The sequence below is a fragment of the Panulirus ornatus genome, chromosome 37 (assembly GCF_036320965.1).
Source record: "Panulirus ornatus isolate Po-2019 chromosome 37, ASM3632096v1, whole genome shotgun sequence".
NCBI classification, from domain to species: Eukaryota; Metazoa; Arthropoda; class Malacostraca; order Decapoda; family Palinuridae; genus Panulirus; species Panulirus ornatus.
In genome coordinates, this window is record NC_092260.1 from 28,356,183 (window position 1) to 28,372,558 (window position 16,376).

The 16,376-nt window shown below is 46.1% G+C and overlaps 1 protein-coding gene across 31 annotated transcripts in view; it reads left to right on the top strand.

Annotated features, from left to right (window-relative positions):
- Positions 1–9,674: 9,674 nt before the first annotated feature.
- LOC139760660 (uncharacterized) overlaps positions 9,675–16,376 on the top strand; it is a 152,603-nt gene continuing 145,901 nt past the window's right edge. For all 31 annotated transcript variants that reach the window (XM_071684116.1, XM_071684117.1, XM_071684120.1 and 28 more), the window contains exon 1: positions 9,675–15,754. In XM_071684116.1, the coding sequence (XP_071540217.1) occupies positions 9,949–15,754 (5,806 nt within the window). In that variant the 5' untranslated portion in view covers positions 9,675–9,948. The remainder of the gene's footprint in view (positions 15,755–16,376) is intronic.

Genomic DNA, 16,376 nt, shown 5'->3' on the forward strand with positions numbered 1-16,376 from the left:
GATACTAATTGTTCAGTATAAAACGGTACACTGTACAGAAGCACAAAAAATGTGGATGAGATTTTTAGCCAATTTTACGAGAATGTCAAGTCAAAGACACACGGCGCCGACACCAGAAGGATTACCCCGCTATTTTTTTCTTGAAATAAGATAATGACAAAATCAGAATCAACGCTGGTACTGTTATGACAATGCCTAGACGAGAACTGCGTAGTAGAAGTACTGGAAATGGCACATGATACTCGAATAAAGCTGAAGCTTTTGCCGAAACTTACAGACCGTTGGTGGGCGTCTCGCGAGACAAGACGACATTACCGGCTTCACCCAGGGTGGGGGACACCCAAGGCACACAGACGTAACAAGGCCACTAATGGGGCCAATAACGTGAGGCAATAACAGGACGACGAAAGGTAATAGGGGGTCTCAATCCCGCGGGGCCAGTCATGATGGGGCAGGGCTCCTCCTAATGGGCCGATGATGACGAAATGTTCACCAGAGAAGAGTTTTCATTTCCTCTGGTGTTGGTGAAGGAAAGTTAACAGAAAACTGCACAGAATACGGAACATAGACCATTGTACATCAGCAATGGAAAACGGAATTGACCGTATCTGCATCAACCCCAGTTAGTTGGAGGAATTTTGAACTTTCTAGTGTACTTAAAAAATTTTAAAATAATTATGTTTTAGCGTTAGTTCTTAAGGCGGATGTTGTGGAGTTGATGTTCTTAGAACAGTCGGCGCTGAGCCAGCCCAGAAGTCAAACCTGCTGTGAACGTCTGGCATCAGTCAGACTCCACCCCTGCAGCGCCGACGGCAGAGCGACGTCATATTCACATGGAAGTAATGGAAGGTCCGGCCATCATTCTTACTCGATGATAATTATCAAATGGAATAAGAGACGTGGATGGTTTTACATAATGACGTCTTCGAAGGTTAAGGCCGTTATAAGTGTAGATGGGAAACTTCTGGCATTTAACTTGTGTCTCTCACTTTTATTTACAACCTGGTCCAAAGCTATCTTGTCCATCTGACTAGCTATAGACATCAGACACATGACAAATGGTCTGCATGGAAGAACGCCCGGGATAAGTAAATATATAATAATAATACTGATCAAAAGGACTGTAGTAGAGAGGCCTGCGGGATCCGACCACAAACGAACTGAACGGTGGAATAGTAGCGCACCCAGCGTTTAGTATACGGTAAGTTGGTTAAGTTGGTGTGGGGTATGTGGTCATAACATTCAGTCCACCATCTTAAGCACGTACTACATCCTGCCATTGTTTCTTTACGTTTTTACGAAGTTCATATATGTTATTTGCATGTGGATTTGTTAGTATATTTTATATGTTATGTGGATTATGCTGTATTGGCCATTCAGCAGCGATAACTATCTGCTAAAAAAAAAAAAGGATCAAAAACGGCCTACCTGTAGCGCGGCGGTTTCCCCACAACTTCCCGGATGTGTCATGTCTCTTAGAGACCACATCTTTACCATCTCTACCACCCCCAGTGATGTGCCACCAGTGCATCTTCGTTTTAAACTGTTTCTTGACCTCGTCATCTCCGCTAATCCCCTTGGCCTCTCTCCTGGCCCTTGGCCGGACATACTTGGCACCGGCCGGTATTGCTGGTCACACTCTGCCTTTCTTGGACCATTGGTTGGCAACACAGCCTAAGAGCGCTTACAATTATATATATATATATATATATATATATATATATATATATATATATATATATATATATATATTTTTTTTTTTTTTTTTTTTTCCTAGTAAATTCAGTAACCAGTACAATACTCAGTTTCTGTTATAAAAACGGGTTATACGAAAATATAGAAAATGGTTACTACTTTGATTCTGTATATAGATTAAAATGAAAAAACTCAGATTTTTGTTGCATGAACAATACAGTCATCTGCTCTTGTGATATTGTGATTTTTACGATGTTGTTAAGATTTTGCAAACGTCAGTTGACGGTCAGCATCAGGTAATGGCAAGCAGGTAGCGTTAGTCATTTCTTTTTTTAAACCCAAGATGATGACGTAATGCTACACCCTGTGTTCACTGGTCTTTCGCATCCGGCTCACCCTGTGTTGATGCTTACAGGGGAAGTTTTTGAAACAATGTGATTAAAAGCATCATTTATCCTGTATTGATTTTAGTTTACCATCATCCTTCAGTTGATTTCACGATGTTATTTCGATTGAAGGTTTGTGGTGGTGTTGCTCAAGTGGTGTGCCACCGGGTGTCAGTTGTTGGTGGTGCGACTGGTGTCTGTCATGTGCCGATGCAGCCACACATAACACTAACTGTACCCACGTTATGTCAACACTGGCCGCCTGCCCCCTGCCTGCCTTGATCAAGGTGACGCTCGATATGTGAAGTAAATTTATACCAAGTGAGTTTGGTTATTTGTACCTGAGTCCGTTAGTCTAAGCCTTGATAATTTTGAATCATGATTAATCACATATTTAGTGTTCAGTTCGCTAATGATGATGTGTATTTCAGTATAGGGTAATGAACTAATTTCCGCCACTGTATTTGGATATGATTCATGGAGATCTCAGCTTTGTATGTTTGCAGTGTTTTACGTTGACGTGTGGTTATCGGTTGGCCGGTGTCTCCCTAGCGGGAGCGCTCGTGATATTTAAGTGATCAGCGATTGTAATTAAATCTGGCATCATGGTTATGGTATTGATATGGAGGAATTTTTTGTCAAATGCTAAGGATATAGTTTCTTTCTTTGGCTATTGTAGATTATATCCAAAGAGTGCTAATTAATTTGTCCGAAGAGGTTAACGTATAGATATGATCTAGTAACCTACGTGCATATCCCTTTGTTAGTTAACATGTACCTGACCAAAGGGCGTTAGGTTAGCTTATTCAGCCGAACACTGAACAAAACACTTTTTTTCCCCGTTTGATCATTTATCGTGTTATGTTCACCGTCAGTACTGTGGCTAGGTTATGGGGCCACTGGAAGTCATAACCTGATTTGTAGGGTTGGCAAGTAATGCCTTGTCGTTATTGTAGCCATTACCGTAGGCTCTTTTTCGTTGCCATGAGGCGGGACCGCTTGTTGCTGGACAGTAGTGGTATGCCGGACGAAAACTCCAGCTTCTAGTTATCGGAGTTCAGATTTCTAATTATGAATTATGATCATAATAAACATGACAGAACTTGAGGACTGATGTGTTATCTATTTTGCGTCTGATCCATATTTAAAAGACGTGTGTCGGTGAGGTCTGGTGGTGACCAGAGATGAGACCTGATCCAGGAGGGAGCCTGAGATGACGAGGTTCAGGCGCAGGCCCGGGCCCTTAACGGATTTAACCGACCGCAGTAAGGTGGCTTTCCTTCCGCCTTCTTTCAATGTTTGTATTAAACAGGGAAAATCCAGTGAGGTTTTCGGTGAAATTCTGTGAAGGCTGATTCTCTCAATTTTTCAGCATCTCAGCCGTGACGTTATATTGGCTGAGACATGTCTTTTCGAATGAGAAATACTTGATCATCCTAGATTCCTGTATTTCTGTGGGGGAAAAATAAAATTATTGTTATGCTGAATTCTTTCATTCTATAACTAACACTGAAAAACGATCGTTATATTTAACAGATCTTGAAGTTTTTATTTTAATTTAAGATTGGAGAAGTATGAGGTGAGTGCAGACATGCGCCTTGATGCACATGAAATACGTGTGGGGATGGCGTAAAAGGCAAATGTAAAGTATATTAGGAAAAAATACACTCATGGGTGTATGTTTGAAGGGAGAAGAACATACGGGATCAACTTAGTTTTGTAGAAGAATCTAAAGTTGTTGTGATAATGCGCACGGAAGGTGCAGTTCGATAGTAGGTGATGGAAGTTTAGGTAAGCCAGCCCCTGAAATCATAATTCGCCAATGGTTGCTGGTCTCATGACTTGCAAATGTCCTCATGACCAGCTACTGTTCTCTTGACACAAGTGAAAGCTGAAGAGGAACAGCGACCGGACTTGGTACCTGATCACGAAGCCAGAGACCGGTAGCGGTGTCTGGTCATGAGACAAGTGGCCCTCTAACACGCCTGGTATGTCATTTGAATCCGATTATAACTGACTGAGTGATATATTTCTTGGTAAATAAGAATATCAAGAACATTTGAGTATAATAGCAAAACGACTAAAATAATTAGATAATCTAGAATACCCAGGTAACTGAGAATATTCTAATAACAGTTGTAAAGTCACAAAGAATATTAGGTGTGCTGATAACATGCAGATAACTCAGTGCCCAGGTGTTTAGGAATATCAAAGCAGCTACGAATATATGTAACTGTGAAAGTACCCAGATAACTAAGAATATGTAGAGAAGGGAGTATCCAGAGAACTAAGAACATAAAGGCAACTGAGAATACTTAGATAACTACGAATATCCAAATATCGAAGAATACGTATATAGCCAAGATAACGCGAGATGTCAAGATCGCTAAGAATAATTAGATACCTAAGAATACGTAGACTATGAAAGACACGTAGGTAGCTAGAACTTTAGAGTATATGTAAATAAAAAGGTTAGAAACATAACAAATAACATTTGAGAATGCCAAGCAATTAAGAATGATTAAATCTTTTAAAACTGAAGAACTAAGAACACCATGAAGATCAAGAACACCAAGCCAAGTAAGATCGAGGTAACAAAAACCCAGAGAGAACTAAATCAGCCATCTAAGGACAAATTAAGAACACCTACATTATATAACCATTAACACCTTGCTAAGAACTCCCTAGAACCTCGGTAATCAAACGCCTTTTAAAGAACACCCAAGAACACGTACATAACTAAATGCAATCGAGATAACCAAGAACGCCAACGTAAGTAAAACACACACACACACACACACACACACACACACACACACACGGCCTTCTTGTTGAATGTAATTTTACGTTTCTTGCTTCGTTGTACCGTGCATCGTGACGTCGTACCGTTGCTCTGAACCATTCCTCTCTGCCACCACACTTTTGTACCATCTGCTCTTGTTGGATATTGGCGGGCTGTAGGTACCAAAATACTGCTTGGCACATGAAATCGTCGGGTTTGAGCCAAATTGATAAGTCGGAAACCTGGCTCTTACAGTTGGAAATGACATGATTTCATAACGTAGATATCTTGTGAAGAGAGTTATAGAATATAGATTTTAAAGGAAAGAGACAAACATATCGCACCGCAGTACACTGCTGTATGATGTACCACCACAGTACGTAACAAAAACTTACACAAGTATTTTACTGCGCTGCATTATTGTGGTGATGTACTACCATGGTGCTCCTAAGTGCCTTTCCACCGTATTGTTGTGTCGATAATTCCTTTGTATTTTGCCATGGTGTTGCCATAGTAAGGTGCATAAATGTACCATCACTTACATGTTATGACATAGGTACGTACTTCCATACTCTTTTTTTTAGTATACAACTACAGTGCTTTACCACAGTCCTTAATCATGGCATCGTACTCGCATTTTGTACCGTAACCTCATGATCACGACGGTACGATGGCGTGACATTTGCCCTAACCTTTGAGAGTCAAAGACAGAGGTTGACGCTATGACACCCAAGGGTGGTACCGTCATACCTAAAGGTCGTACCGTTGTGTTCAAGAGGTGCACAGAGACCCGCCCACCACCACAGGGGGTTCACTCAACCATAAAGGCTGTACCCACTGTTTTGATGTATCGTGGGTAGTGTTCCTTGCTTCAGCTTATGGAGCGAGCGTTGGGTCGGGGAATAAGACAAGAGAGAGAGAAGAGAGAGAGAGAGAGAGAGAGAGAGAGAGAGAGAGAGAGAGAGAGAGCCCGGGAAGGCATATTAACTACCGCTGAACTACCGGCTTCTAATTTTGGCCGCCCGCTGGGCTACGTCTGGCCGGCTGACGGGGCACCGTGGGGATTTGGAGTTGGGTAGGAGGGTGTTGTCCGTCCACGTGGGGTGCGGTGCGTGGGAGGGAGGAACGGGGGAGGGTGGGAGTCATCCGGTAGACTCGGCCACGAGGAGCGTCATAGGCAATGGGAAGGAGGTGGAGGAAGAATAGTGGGTTATGAGTCCTTCCCTTAACTATCGAAAGTTGAAAAGTAAAAGTTAACTTTTTCATGTATCAGATTGTAGATTGTTTCCATAATCCCTTATTTCTTTGGCAGTATTGTTCACTACGCCGTTACTTCTTGACCTCGTTAACCTTCCCACAGGAAGTCATCGAACATCGGAACACGAGTCCACAGGAGGTAATCGTAAGTGATCGAGCGACGGTAGAGATTATTATAGACTGTGCTGACGGTTAAACGGCACCACTTCCAAATTTGGACTTGTTGTTCATACGCTTTGTCCTACGCTGCAGAGAGGTTAAGACAAGGGTGTTGAAGATGTCTGATCAAATTTCTGAAACTGCTTGTCAAAAAAAGTAAAGAAAGAAAAGAAGTTTTTGTGAATGAACCCTCCTATGACAGCGGATAAATGTCTGCTTAGATTTTTCTCTTTTTAAATGTAGAACTTCAAGTATTGTCGTCATTCGCACAAACCTCATTTTGAGTGTATCTGCGCTGAGAATGATTTTTGTACTGAATAATAATGAATTTATGTATGACGGTGTGTGGGGCTGTCACACCAGTGGTATGTCGAACAAAGTCAGTGTTTTATTATTCATTATGAGATGGTAAGGACTTTCGAAACAATCTTGAAAAGTAAAGTCCACGTTAAAAAGGACGTTGTCATGTAATAGGACTAATTCGTGGGAAGCTCGAATGGGCAGGGTACTTATGCGGCCAGTCCTTTGTTCGACTGACTTGAGGACTCTCAATACAAAAAGCATCTGAGCACTTAAGTAGACTGTGAGTGACAGCTGGAGACTGGCGGGTTACCGGGAAACAGGGAGCGCGTACGGTGGCGCCGGTGGCCAAGTCGGGTAAATGCCTTCACATGTAAATCTGAATAAGATTTGATTTCCTTCATATGAAGATGTACTACCGGGAAAAATGATGAGTTAGGTTATATTCATATCTGTATGAAGCTAACAGATGTAGCAAACGGTAAGACTTAGGACGCACAACGTGACGCCGCCCCTCTGGATGTCATAGACATTGACGCTTGTCATATCGCTGACAACATTCAGAGAAGGGCCTTTTTTGTTCCGACATAAAGTAGATTTTACACTTGCCAAATGATGACACCGGTGACTATAAATGATGTGATGGTCTCGTATTTCAGTAACGTTTATATTTGATTCCCCCATCATGCTAAGATCAGTTTAGGAATTTTGTACATAAAGCAAAACTTCGATGGTAATGTTCATCAGGTAGAAACAGCGATTAAGTATGATAATAATTATAAATATATATATATATATATATATATATATATATATATATATATATATATATATATATATATATATATATATATATATATATATAAGTAGGATCTGTAGTGCAGGAGGCTTATTACTAGATGATGGGTATACCGCAGTTAGAGGAAGATGTAATGAAAATGACACCTTTACTAATTTGGAAGTTTAAGTTTTGCAAATAGTGGTCTTATATTGTGTTACCTTTTCTCTGATTATTACTAATGTAGTTCCTGGAGCATGAATCTTCGAAGAATACATAATTTTCCACTTTTCATTTGAGGTCAGGGTTTGAGAAATCCGGATGTCCGCTATTATGGCTAACATCCAGAAACATCCTCCGTTGCGTTGCCATCTATAAGTTTTTTTTTTTCTCATGAAAAGTTGTGTTTATTATTCCGGTAACAGATTATGAATAAGTGGAGGACAAAAACCTAAAAATTTGCTGATCCGCTGGCTTACATGATGGAATTCAGACTAATCAGTCCGTTAGCAACAATGATACTGGCGCTTCGTTCGTGTTAGCGTCGCTGCGATTGAGACGAGGCTTTGAACCACTTGAAGGAGTTATGACTGTACTATACTTCCCCGAGCCAAAGCTGAATATGCGAGCCTGGAGCTATAATTTTCTATGAACAACAGAGGGAAAGTGCCCCACGGCAACGGGTTTACAGAGATTGTTCAGGTAAGATCTCTTTCGGAATGGTAGTCGTCTCTTCGGCTGGCTTCCCGTAACACTTCCGTTCCCTTGATTTATATACACACACTGAAAAGACTTAAAGCGGAACCAAAAACAGCACCGTCGTTTATTAAAAGTTTAAGACTTGAAGATGCTGCTTAGAATTTCATGTAACTGAAAGTGCGTTTTTCGTGTGTATGTGCTTCACTGTGGGATCACAGTGGGTGGAGGTGGAGTGCGTCCTCTATCCCAGACATGTAGGTTGGTTGACCTTGACATGTCTCACCGCTACTGTGGTCCGTGTGTTAGATGTCAAGGTTGAGAAAAGGAGTGCGTCCTATACCTCGGTCATCTTGTTACATGGATTGACCTTGACTTACTCTCCCGCTGCTGTGGTTCTTGGGTTAAATGTCAAGGTCGCAGGGCTAGGTACGCCCTGATGAGGGTAAACACTAGCAGAATCGGGCGAGTTGATTTATTGAAACATTGTTATTTTGTTGTGTTGCACGTGATGATTGAAGAGATCGATGCCGTTTTTTATTGTTCATGTGTAAACAATTATTTGTTTCATATATTCACTGTACGACATATTACAAATTGATTGCACCGTAATTTCATAAGTAGTGTCCGCTGGAGATGTATGGAAAATGTCTTAGTCCCCCGTGCGATCGGACGAAAGAAAACGGCGAGATAATGGGTCAAGTTTCTTAGCGCTAGATAATGTCAATTTCTTTGGAAAGGTGTGGTTGGTTCCAGTTTCATAGGTAAAGGGGGATCTTCATTGCCTTTGGCTAAAGTACCGTCGTGATGCATGTGGAAAAAAACATTCAAGTTCGACGAAAAACCTGTTATATGATAACACATGCAGAGGTAAAGGGAAACCCACACTGTCCGAAGTAACTGAATACTGTAAACGTTATGTATTGTTCTTGATATTATGTATGATGCACTTATTGCAATCTTCTTTGTTCCTCAGTATGTGCACAAGGTTTGACACTGTAACACGTATGAATAGTTTAACTGCATTCGTCTGATATCTACCATATACTAAACTCGGATTCTCAACTAACCAAAATTTATCTTAAAACCCCGTGAGCACGACGGTGTGACCCTTGGGTATGATGGCATCACATTGTACCGTACCCTTGGGATCTGGTCAAGGTTACGCATTTCATACCCGTGGGTCGCACTCTCATGCATGGGAAATGAAGGTCAGAAACTCTGTTACTCGAGCTGTTGTGTAGTTCATTCCTCTCGTACAGTCCTTCTGCTGCCGCTGATGTGTATAGGCTTTCCTTTCAGCTGTTCCCACGTACATTTGTGGTGGCTCCTGGTAGTTAGGATAGTTGTTAGTACTAGTGGATACGACATAATGTGGATGGAGGTACAAGTGGGTGACTTAGTGTAGGCGAAGTGTGCTGGGTGATACAATGTCAGTGCATGTCCTAGTGAAGATGAAACGCCACTGTTGAGAACTTAGCAATAATGGCTTAAGTACTCGAAAGAAAATGGTACTTTGCGGGGTAAAGTCGACCAGGTGAGAGGAGAGAGTGAGGGAGGGAGGGAGAGGGCCAGTGCCAGTGGAGGGGCACGGGCCCTCGGCAGTGCCACGTGCTATTTTGAACTGGTGGAGTTTAGGTGCCTAGCATGCCAGGCCCAGCAGTGGCCCCTCGACCATCGCCGCGTCGCCCCGCACCACACCCTGGGTCTCCTCGCTTGTGACCCAGCCTCCCCTCGCCCCCTGGGGTCACGGCCAGGCCTTGACCTTGCGTGATAACAGTGATAGCAGTGTACGAGTGCGTGGCCTCTGGCTTTGTCGCTGTCAGAGTGCAGTGGCTGCCCTGGAGGCGGTTGTTTAAGTAGTGTTGAGTGAGACAGTGAAGTGTGGAAACAACATGAGTCAGGCAAAGGCTTGGCTTGCCGCGCTGACGCCCCAGCTACCCGAGTGGTTCACATCCAGGCTGCCCGAGTGGCACTTGCCGAACCCTCGAGAGTGGCACCTCCCTAACATACAGGAGTGGCTCTTGCCCAGTCTGCAGGAGTGGCACCTGCCCAACCTGCAGGAGTGGCATTTACCCAACTTGCAAGATTGGCACCTCCCTAACTTCCAGGAGTGGCACTTGCCCAATTTGCAGGAGTGGCACTTGCCCAACTGGCAGGAGTGGCACTTGCCCAACTGGCAGGAGTGGCACTTGCCCAACTGGCAGGAATGGAACCTACCACATCCCAGCCTTCCGGAATGGACTACAGCTTGGTTGCATATACCCAACTGGCTTAGTATATCGGAGTGGAATATACCTAGACTGAGTATGCCGGAGTGGAATATGCCCGACTTCTCGGAATGGAACATACCTCGTCCTCGTATGCCAGACTGGAGCATTCTTCGACCTTGGGAGTGGGGGATACCCCAGATCAATATGTCGGAGTGGAACTTGAGTCACCTGCCAGGCTGGGGTTACTCCCTGGTTCCGGCCTGGATCTACCCTTCATACTGGCGTCAGCGGACACAGGATTTCGTGTTGTGGGTGTGGTTGGCATTCATCACCTTCCTGGCCACGCGCGAGGACGCGCTAGAACAGCGGCCTCAGCTCCAGCAGGAGGAGCAGCAGCAGCAGCAGGTCATTGTCAGTCAGGAGGATGAGGAAGAAGAGGACATTGATACTAGGGATGTAAGACGTCGCAAGTTCCAGACGGAGGTTTTGGAGGAAGAAGAGGAAGAAGACGAGGGAGGGGGCTGGCGTGGAGAGATCGGGGAGCAGGGCGGACTATCTCGCTACCCCGCCATCGAGAACTTGTTGGCACAGTCACCTACTACCGGCCCGCTGCCGCCAGCACACCGTCACCCGCCCCTCACAGCTGTTGCCGACGTCGTAAACAAACAAGAACTTGTCATACAGGAGAGTAGTGAGCTAGAGAGCGGAACCTTGGCTGATGATGAGCTCCCTGGAGCTGAAGGCGAGACTGATAGCCAGGAGAAGGAGGTCATATGGAAGTCGCTCCTGGCGAAGTACGCAGCTGAAGAACCTTCACGTGAGAGTATTGTATCTGTTGAGGATGAGCAGCCAGAATTTGTGGGCACCGCAGACGAGATCGTTGAAAGATATGCGTCCAAGTTCGAGCCCGACGAAGCTGTCAAAAAGCCTGAAGAGAACCAGCGTAACATATCTGCCGAGGAGTTCAACGCTCGGGTTGGTAAGCGTCTGGAAGAGTACCTGGCACGCATGGAGGAGGATGAGGAGGACGCGGCCACTCACACTGACCTCAACAAAGATCAGATGAAAGAGGACAAGGACGACAAGACCCGAGGAGTCCAAGATACGAAGACGATCGAAGAAGCCAAAGACACGGAGGAGATCGAGGAGGACCATGATGTTAAGGAAGAATTTTTGGATGCTCGAGACATCGAAGAAGAGGTGTCAGAACTCCCTCAAGGTATGGACACTGAGGGCGATGATGAAAATCGCATATTTATACTTATTGAAGACGAGGAAAGCGAAGAGGATCGACGTCAGATTGACGTCTCCGATGCCTCAGAACTAGACCACAGTGAGTTACCGGAAATGGGATTAGAGCCCAGTGATCATCCAGAGGATGCAGATAAAACTCAGCCTTTAGAAATGATGGAAACAAATGAGGAAGGTCTTCAGGCTAAGGATGAAGCACATGTCACAGTGGATGAGAGAGAAGAACAAGAGGCAGTAAGTGAGAAAGAAACTATGAAGCAAGTCGAGTCCAGCAGTATGGATGCCGAACCAATCACTCAAGGAGGTGACGAGGTGGTTTTTGAAACAGTAGAACCTCAAGAGCAGCCCGCTGAACCCCAGGAACAGTCTACAAAACCCCAAGAGGAGTTTACTGAACCCCAGGAACAATCTGCTAAACTCCAGGAGGTGTCTGCTGAGCCCCAGGAGGAGCCTGCTGAGTCCCTGGGGGAGCTCTCAGCTGAGCCCCAGGAACAGTCTGCTAAACCCCAAGAGGAGTTTACTGAATCCCAGGAACAATCTGCTGAACTCCAGGAGGTGTCTACTGAGCCCCAGGAGGAGCAGTCATTTGAGCCCCAGGAACAGTCTGCTGAAAATGCGAGAGAGACGACTGTTGATGGTCAGCAGCAACCCACAGACGAGGATGGCAGACATGAAGATGTAGCCACAGAAAATCGAACTCCTCATGAGGCCCCGGCAGACACCGCTGGTGAACAGAGTGGTGTGGAGAAGCCACAGAAGAAGGAGGGCCGAAAGCGTCGTTTAGTCATTCAATTTAGTAGTTTTATCGTGCAGGGGGAGGAGCCGGGTCCCGGGGAGAGTCAAGTGGAGGAGGACAAAGTGGAAACACTGATGATGACCCAGGAGCAACAACCACCCACAACAGAGGTGGCTGAGGATGGACAGCCAGAAGCGAAGCACTCAGCGAAACTTAAGTCTGAGGGAGAGGACCCTCCTTCAGAGGTAATGTCTGAAGGAGAACCAGGTATACGACCTTCAGAAGCTATAGAACAAACTGAGGATCAAGGAAAATCGTTGGAGAACGAGTCGACGGTTGAGTTAGTGGAAGAAGCTACGGGTCAGGAAGATGAGAAAGGAGACGAACCAATCGTAGTGAAGGAGAAGAAGAAGGTTGTAGCGGTAGACGTAAGCGAAATGGATGATGTTAGTGGTGGTGAACCCACTGTCGTCACCACAGTTGAAGAGAGCGAGGTGGAGCAGGCCATTGTGCCCGATCATCAGACCCTGCCCTCTCACATCCTCCAGACAAGGGAAGACGAAAAAGAAGTGACCTCTGGTGAGGTCAGGCCGGATGCGGATCAAAAGAAACAGTTACCCATTGATACCGCCAGCAGTCAAACGGCAGATGTTATGATGGCAACTACAGACGACGGCATGAGAGCCGAGGCGACGAATGACGAACCTGAAGTGGAAGACATTTGGCGGCAAGAGCCAGATTCCAAACAGCCAAGTGATGTAGGTGACGTTGAACCTTCGAAACTGAGAGTCTTTGATGACGATTCTGCCATTGATTTTTGGGCCAACTGGGACCGTGATGAGGACGTTGTTGGTACACGTACTGTCACAGGGAAGACTATAGAGGAACCCATTCCTGGAGTGGTTGAAGATGTGCTGACCGCTGGGGAGATGGAGGCTACTGTCGCACATAAACACCAAAGAGATGATGCACAAGGAACAGATGAAAATATTGAAGAGGAAGAAGAGGAGATGTCGTCTCGAGTCAAAGACTGGACTGTTCAAGATGAAATCGAGGGAAGTAGCAAGATTGTTGGGGCTACAGCATCCCGGAGTGTGGAGGCTGATCAGGAGCCTCTCTTGGCTGCCTCCTCAGAGGATATGATGGAAGCGGATAATGAAGACGCCATGGAGGTAGATGTTGATGTTGGTGATAACATGGACGCCGAAATCCAGATGTCGGACGCAGAAGACATGCATGACCTGGTCAAGGAGCACGTGGTACCTAAGGTAGAGGTAGTTGATGACTATTTGGCTGAGGTTCAGGACTTGCTTGTGAAGCCTCCGAGACGCAAGAACCGTCGTCGTCTACAACCCGTCGTGGCAGAGCCTGAAGAGACGCCAGAGGCCAGTGGGATGACCGAGGAAGCTGCTGTGAATCCTCATCTGGCGAAATACATGGCGGCGCCAGCATCCCTGACCACAGTAGAGGAAGAAGAGCTTCGTAAATACTTGACGGAAAGTGACAATGCCAAGGAGCTCGACATGGAGAAATTCATGGCACTGCCGGCGACGCTGACGGAGCAGGAGCAGCGAGAGCTAGACGAGGTTGTTAAGGAACAGGAGCGGGTTCGCGAGAGTGAGCGCCGGGGTCTGGAACGATTCCTTAACATGCCCCCAGGCTTGACGGAGCAGGAACTTAAGGAACTGCAGCAGTTAGAGAAGGAAGATGAGCAGCCGTCCCGGAAGAAAGAAGATGATTTTGAGCATTACCTGTCTATGCCTCACGCCCTAACGGAGGAGGAGGAGAAGCTTTTGAGGGAGAGACAGGAGGATGATTTGGAGTTTGAAAACGAAGAGGAATACCGCGAGTACATCAGGAACAAGTTCCTCCGCCAGCTGGAGGAAGAAGCATACCGTATGGTGGAGGAGGACGACGATTATGATTACGACGATTATGAGGACGATTATGAGTATGAGGACGAATATGAGGATGAGGACGAGGGCGAGATGGAAGGGGAGTATGTAATGGTGACTGACGATGTTCCAGATATTGATACAGCAGGAGCAGCAGCCCCAGCAGTGCCTGCCTCCTCTGCTGGTGCAGTTGCCGGAGCCGTCAAGTTCGTGGACGAGGGTGTTAACACAGAAGCTGAGGTTTCAGATTCAGAGAAAAAATCAAAAAAATTGTTCAGTTTCTCGAAGAGGAGCGAGAAGGAAACGACGCCTGAGGAGACAGCAACTCAATCCAAGAAGTTTTTTCACTTCGGCGGCCTTGGAGCCAGAAAGAAAAAAGACACCTCTGACTCACCAGGTGATAAAAAGTTCGATTACATGTCACATAAAAGGTTTGGTGGCGGCGCCGGGGGTTCCCTGAGCGCCGCTTTTTTCACTGTTAGAGACAAGATTGAAGGTCAGGTCGGTAAGGGCTTGCCGCTGGAAGTCGAAGGTCAGGTCAGGAAACATCCACCTGTGGTAGGTCCCAAAGGAAACCAAAACAAGGTCCAGATAAAGAAAGATACCGGAAGTTACATTCTTCCTGCAGATGGTATGGAGATAATGACCAGCAAGCCGAGGAGACCTGTCAGAACAAAACGTGCAACCAGTTCGACCATGTCTGGCGACGTGCCGGTTACAGACAGAGATACCCAGGATTCAGGCCCGATTAAAGTTCTGGATTTAAAGAAAACCAATGAAGACAGACGTAAAAACACGGTGCAGATTCTTCATCCCATTGAGGAAGAAGACGGGGTTAATGTTGTCGTAGGGAAGGGCACGGGAGGTGACCTTACTAACGTCCCAGCTGCACACGACATCCCAATAGTCATCGAGGAAGGCGACGAGGACGTTGATGACGAAATTGCTAAGGTCTTCATAGCAGACCAGAGTCCCTCCAGCGGGCAGGAGTTACGCCCGGAGGGCACCGCGGCCCTGAAGGGAAGCGGCAGTCCCCTTGACGACGAGGAGGACTTCTGGCGGCAGTGGACCACTGAAGAGACAGCCATTATATCTGGCGCTAGGGACTCTGCCTCTCCCTGGCAGCTAAACGAACAGGAGGAACAGTCCCCGCGGGGGCAAAACGAGGTGGAGGCTAGTGGTGGTAGGGGTCAGTATCGAGATAGTGAAGTGAAGGACAGCCAGGTAGAGCGTGTGGAGAACCCGCCAGCCTCCCGAGGTGCCCCTGACCCAAGGCGCACTGGTACCCGAACTATGGTGGGAGGTGAGGGAGGCGGGGGCGTCAGCTCTACCCGACCAGTGCACGTGCACAGCGCCAGTCATAACGCCGCTCATACTGACACTGAAAACCGTGCCAAGTCTGGTGCCAGGACTGAAGATGGCGCCGCGGGCCAGAGTGACATATACCCAGTGCCAAGAGACAGTTCTATCGTGTGTGAGCGAGGTCTGCGTGGATCAGGCGAGGGGCACAGCCAGGCGGAAGGAGGAACCACTCAGGAGGGGGGTCAGGCCCACACCACCTCGCCAGCCCTACCATCGGGAGATACGGCAACCACTCACCGGAAAGGTATGGTAAGATGCCTGGTCTTGGCAACCAGTAGTGCTTGTGGCGGCACTGTACACATATTGCCTGTATTAGTTGGCAACATATATGTAACCAGAATGTTACGTTACAGTCATTGTCACAGTATGAGAGGCACCTGAAGCTTATGTTTTACTATTTCATTTTATATATTGGTATAGATGTGTTCTTAGCTCACATTAATCAGCATCCATTTGGCGTAATGGGTAAACATTTAATTCATCATTAAGCATCAGCAAATTCGGAATGTATTCATCTCGGTCTACTGTAAGCCAAGGGTTGGTTGTCGCTGGTCCTCTGGTAACACTGTACATTTGCTGGTAGTCGCTTCGCAACCTTGTGCAGTTGTTGTTGGACATCTGGTAACCTGTACAGTTGTGGCTGGTCTTATGATACACTGTAGAATTGTGGCTGGTCGCCTGGTAACACTGTACGGTTGTTGATCATCTAGTAACACTGTAGTGATGTCGTTGGTCGTATAATAAAATTGTACCGCTGCCAAGTGTCACAACGTTGACAAAACACCAAGCTCGGTGGGCAAGTATCGTAAGGTTAAAGTGATACCAAATGATTGTGATGATGGAGCTGCAGGTAGGTAGAAGTTCTT